Consider the following 6062-nt stretch of genomic DNA (forward strand, 5'->3'; position numbering starts at 1 on the left):
TAACTTTTCAATAGGAGAATATCTTGTTTCTAGATCCAAAAGTCTTCTACTTAAATAGAAAACAAACCATTCCTTTCCATCAAGCTCTTGCATGCTTTAGCTGACTCATACCTCAAGTCCAATTCTGATAATGCAAGAATCCACTTTCCTATTCTCCGATTTAATATCGGCATTGACAACATGTGTTTGATCACATCGACTTTAGACACAACTGTACACTCAGCCGATAATAAATAATGTCACATCGGCTTTAGACACAACTGTACACCCATGTAGCATCCGGTTTTAAGGACAAAACCAGATACACACCATATGTGAGCCCAGGAAGTCAAACCTCACATATAGCTACAAATAAGGGTAATATCAATAGACAACACTTAAATACATAATGTATTAGTATAAAGAATATAACCTCAGAGTATAGATAGCGGAAAGACAACTTTGATCTTCAGGCGAAGACTCCAAATCCACAGGGACAACTGACTGGTTGACCACAAGCCTAATTCCTCCAAACTCTAGCAATATGGTACCCATCTGGGATTTTTCCAAAGATTTTAAAAGTAAAGCAAGCGTAAGTACATGTCGTACTCAACAAATATAACATGGGGTTTATGAGGCTTAAAAGACTGACACTGGTTTAACTGCAACTAGATTTTAATGAGTCATGATTTTAGTAATTGGGTGCCAACAAGTTTATCACAAGCTCATATAAACACATTATCAGGTAAACATGAATAATGAATAGCATAAACAATTAATCGTTAGTGATCATCTCTGTTCCATAAGGGTTCTAAGGACGCTCGTTTCCATGAGCATGGCTGTTATACTAGTTTACACTCTGTAGAGGTTGTACACTTTCACTATGAGTCTTGATTTACCCTTTCACCCAAGGTGATCGGCCTCTTGACCCACTACCAAGGAAGGTCGGCATGGTTCACTATGAAGCCCTTCAAAGGTTCATCTAACACGTTAGGGCCACTAAGGTTTCCCCATCAATAAGCATGAACCCCCTCCAAGGAGTGACAAACAAAAGTGCAGCCTCTTAGCAGGCCAAGATCATACCTGTCGAAGCCCCTCTTGCACCATAAAGGTAACCACTAACAAGCTAGAAAAGATCCTCATACTGAACTAAAGCCAGAGCCATATAGCCCTCACAGCTGTATTGTAAGTCCTAGATGATCACTTACAGATAAGTCCTTAGGGAGAGGAATCTAGAGCATTTAGAAAGTAGCTAAACACTCCAGGCCCCTGTTTTCATGTTGCTAAAAAGTCATGTTTTAATGTTTATTGCATATACCATTAGTTAAGTTACAAGATCATGGTTTTGGTTGAGCACTAGTAAAAACTATCCAATGCAATAACCCAAAGGTATCAAGGTATAAGTATAAATTACTAGGAAATTCTTAGTGGTAGCCAAGGTAGACACATGCAATATGAATTAAATGATTAAAGGTGAATAGGTATCAAAGATGGTCCCATGCTATACTTACCTTAAACTTAGATTAGATCTTCTTGTGGTCCAAATCTCCCAAGAACTGCTTTTGGACTCACCACGTATAGCTCACTAACTGAACTTGATCATAGAACACCACACAAGCATCCAAATAGACATGCATAACATACATACATAGCCATATTAGAACAATACACCAACTAGTGGAAAAAGGATTTGAAATAGATCTACGTATTGCAACGAACACATAGACGCGGGAAGCACGCTAATCGGAGCTACGGTTGAAAAGATACATGTATCAAAAGATTTTGTTTATAAAATGGAAAACCATAAACTTTATTTATTTTATTATATAAAAGCATGTATATGATATTTCAGAGAAAATACTTAAGTTGAATTAAGTCAAACTTATATTTGGTTTTAAAAATCAAAGTGGAATTTATTACATTTTATTTATAAATTTGGTGACATAATTATTATTCAAGTTGAGATTTAAACCATGAAATTCTAGAGATTTTGGCATTGAAAACATTGATACTAATACGTAGGTCATGTCGTTATGAATCCAATGCAACTTGAACGGACTATTTCTGAGTTAAAATGAATAAGTCATGATTTAAACAAGTTTTCCTTTAGTTAAATAATAGATTAAATCTACCCATGAATTTTAAATATTGAAAACATGCCTAATAGTAGTATAAACACATAGAAAACATAAATACAGTCCTAACGCAATTCGAACGGGTCAAATCAGAGTTAAGATGATAAAGTTATGGCCTAAACAAGTTTGATGGCATTTCTGTAATTAAATTTGAATTTAAACTAATTAATTCTGAGTTTTAAATGCTAAGTGGACTGCGGGTACTAATACCTAAAACTACAGGGGCTAAAATAGAAGAAAATAGGACCAAAAAGAAATTACTTTGAGCTGGCATAGAGCGCGGGTTGATTTACTGAGAACCTAGGGTCTAATTTGCAAAATGTGCATGGCTGACCTAGGGCTGACTACGGCTGCTGACTGGGTAGCCACGTGGCCACATGTGATTGGAGCAGTGCACCACGTGTGCATGGGCGTGTGCTGATGTGGCGTCGTGGACTAAGTCCTCAGCCCATGGTGGACCGGTTACACACCGAAACGGTGCGATCTAATCCCGGCCATCCATCCATGATCCAACGGCGTAGGTGTGTGTGGGTGATCCTCTGACGGCTGCATAGCGCCTCCAGTGAGCCCGCCATGGCCGGCGGTGAGGTAAGCACGGCAGCAGATGCCAAGATGGTGATTTCAGCCATCCCACTCAAAATCGAACACACAAAAATGATCTACTGGCACTCACGAACTCACTAGGGTACCAAAACGGTGACAGGGAGCACGTCGGCGCGATGGTCCCCACGGCGGTGCCCTTGTCGGTGTGACGGGAGCTTGCTGATATGGCATTCTAGGGCGTCGTTCAACAAAATGGAGGCATGTGGAGGTGAAGAAGCTCACCGCGAGTCCAATGGCGGTGGTCGTGGTGTCCGAGAGGGCTCCAAAGGCACAGGTCGACGACGGCGGTGACTGGAGAGAGAGAAAGAAGGCATGGGTTAGGGAAATCCAAGCGACGATTGACTAAAACGATGAATTGATGGTACCTACGGCTCCGGTGAGTGACAGTGGATCTCCGAGAGGTGTCGGCGATGGCGTTTAGGCTCAGAAATGGTGGATTGAAGGGCGGCGGTGAGTGAGCTCAAGCGCGAAGGGGGAAAAGGAGAGAGGGAGGGGGTTCGGCTCAGGTTTTTTAGGCGGGCAGGCACTGCGGTAGAAGGGAGGCTTGGGCAGATTTTGTCGCCTTCCGTGCATGCGCGACGGCGGTGACTTGCCGAGCATGGCAACGCCATCTCCGGGTGGCAAAGGAAGGAAGGTGAAGACAAGCGTTGACGAGCGGGACCTAGTTGCCAGAGAAAGGGAGAGAGCTACATGTGGGCGTGACGCAGGGTAGGCTGAGTAGCGTGCTAAGCAGGCCGCATTGGTGGGCTGTGGGCACGCACGCAGAGCAACACGAAGTAGGCCGGTGTGGAGCAAGCCACGTGCGGGAGAAGGAGGAAGGGAGGAAGGGCGTGGAGCGGGCCGCATGCGGGGAGGAAGAAAGGAGGTGCACGGGACTAGGCCGCCAGCGGGCCGAGGCTAGGAAGGGGAGCAGAGCGAAGCAGGCCAGAGGAAGCATGGGCCTTCGGGCCAAAATGAGAGAGAGAGAGGAGGTTTTTCTTCTTTTTATTTTGTTTTCTTTTATTTCAAAGCACTTTTCAAACTCATTTCAAAAGCATTTGAATTTGTTTTGAATTTTGATCAAAACCACACATCACAATAAATAAAATGCAACAGCATGTATGCTCACACATGTTACTACCTTATCATAAATTTTAATTTAATGAAAATATATTATTTTCTATGTTTTCATGAGCACCAAATATTCATAATTAAATCATCCTAGCTATATTTTCAAAGGAGCAAATTTTAGGGTGTTATAATTCTACCCCCTTATGATGAATCTCATCCTCGAGATTCGAAAAAGGCTAGGGATGAGGAAGGGAGACAGAACTAGGAATAGAACTCAGATAAACATTCCAACATCTCAACTTGCATTGTAAACTAGCATAACAAGTTACACATGTCTCATCTCCAAAGCTCAAGAACAAAAAGTTTTGTCTACACGGACTACCCCCTTAAGTTGAGGGATACAACTGTCTTGAATACAAAAACTTTAAACTCAAGGGCATAACTAAACTTCATATGACACCCTGGGTGACTTCTAACATGATTGTGTTACACCTCAAAGAGATGAGGAAAATCTATCTTCATTTGATCCTTATTTTCCCAAGTTGCATCATCCTCTGATTGGTTACTCCATTGAACTTTACACACTTTAAGCACTCTTCCCATAAGAGTTCCCTAGGCTCTTTCTAAGATCCTAACTAGATAATCATCATAAGTATAATCATATGTCGGATAGAGCTCCTCCAAGGGTGTTTATTCCTCTACACCATCATCTAGAAACTCACATTCCACTTTACTATCCTCAGTGTTCACACCTTCTAATAGATCATTCCCATTGTCATATTCCTCAGGTGAAGGTTGAATACCCTCATACTCAATTCTTTCTCCTGATGGTGTGGTTAGAAGCACCGAACGCTGGGCATACTTGATCACTCCTTTACATGTAGACATCCATCCCATTCCAAGAATAACATCAATGTCCACTAACTCTAATACAATAAGGTTTGCTTCAAATTTTACCCCCTTTATGTCAAGACTAACTCTTGGGCATATGTGGTTTGCCTTCATTTCTCCTCCTGGGGACTTAACTATCACTGGTTTCCTCATTGGAAGCATAGTTATCTTATGATCTTTTACGTATACACTAGAGATAAATAAATATGATGCACTAGGGTCAAACATCACCATAGCAGTGGCTGAGCTTACTGCAATCAAACAAAAAATGACCTCCTTAGCTCCCTAAGTTGTAATCATATCCACATTGTTCAAACTTCCAAGGATGTAATTTTGCTTTAACTTATTTTCATGCACCTGCTTACTATGGACATTCTATTCTACCTCTTGCTATGGTTGATTCTGACCTTGATTGTTTTCGACAAACTTCTCAAGATAATTGTTCTCATAATATTCAATCTCACCACAATCATAACCTTCCTCACTAGTAGGTGTATTTGTCTTCATGAAGGTGATAGTAGGAGATGACAAACATGGCTCTTGAGAGCTAACCTGTTGCACTTCATCATTGGGTTGCTGATACTGATTCTGATCTGTACTCACAAGTAGCTTCATAGGATGTGACTGATATTCTGGTTGCGTAGCGAACCGAGGATGAGTGTTTCTTAACTGGCATTGAAGATCATGTTTTCTCTTCTTTTCTTCCATCTCTTGACGTAGCTGCAAATCATCATTCAGTCCTTTCAAAAAGCATTTCTGTTTCTTAGCATCACTATCTACCTCTCCTAAAGCATAGCGTGATAATTGAGTGAACCGATTATGATACTCACACACTGATATGGATCCTTGCTTGAGAGCCTGAAACTCATCTTGCTTGAGTTCTACCTCACCTGCGGGAATGTGGTACGTCTTGAAATTCTCAATGAATTCTAGCCAGGTGATCTGTCCAGCATTGTTGGGACATCCATACTGGTAGGACTCCCACCAGTCTTGTGCTGCACCCTGGAGTTGCCCAGATGCAAAAAGTACCTTCTCCTGGTCATCACAATGGGCTATGTCTAGTTGTCGCTCCACAGCTCTAAGCCAGTCATCAACTTCTAGTGGGTCGCTTGCATGAGAGAATGTCGGTGGGTGTCCCATCCAAAATTCACCACACTTGTCAATAGGTGGTGTTTCTTATGGACTATTCAACACACTCTGAGCAGTGGTCTGTAATAGCTGAGTCTGCATCATCAAAGCTTGCTCTATAGTTGCGGGACTTAATGGAGATGGATTAGAAATGGGAACATTCCTTCCAACATCTTATGAAGCACTTCTCTTAGTAGAGGCCATCTATTTCCAACATATATGCATTAGGATTTAGTCATTCATAGCATTCTTTACTGTAGTTTCAAGAGATGACAA

At 41.6% G+C, this 6062-nt stretch overlaps 1 protein-coding gene across 1 annotated transcript; it reads right to left on the bottom strand.

Annotated features, from left to right (window-relative positions):
- Window positions 1–5048: 5048 nt before the first annotated feature.
- On the bottom strand, window positions 5049–5798 carry LOC136460193 (uncharacterized). The gene has a single exon (XM_066459993.1). It carries the CDS (start codon window positions 5796–5798, stop codon window positions 5049–5051), a length of 750 nt encoding a protein of 249 aa, XP_066316090.1.
- Between the last annotated feature and the right edge of the window lie 264 nt (window positions 5799–6062).

The sequence above is a fragment of the Miscanthus floridulus genome, chromosome 1 (genome assembly GCF_019320115.1).
Source record: "Miscanthus floridulus cultivar M001 chromosome 1, ASM1932011v1, whole genome shotgun sequence".
In the NCBI taxonomy this organism is placed as follows: Eukaryota; Viridiplantae; Streptophyta; class Magnoliopsida; order Poales; family Poaceae; genus Miscanthus; species Miscanthus floridulus.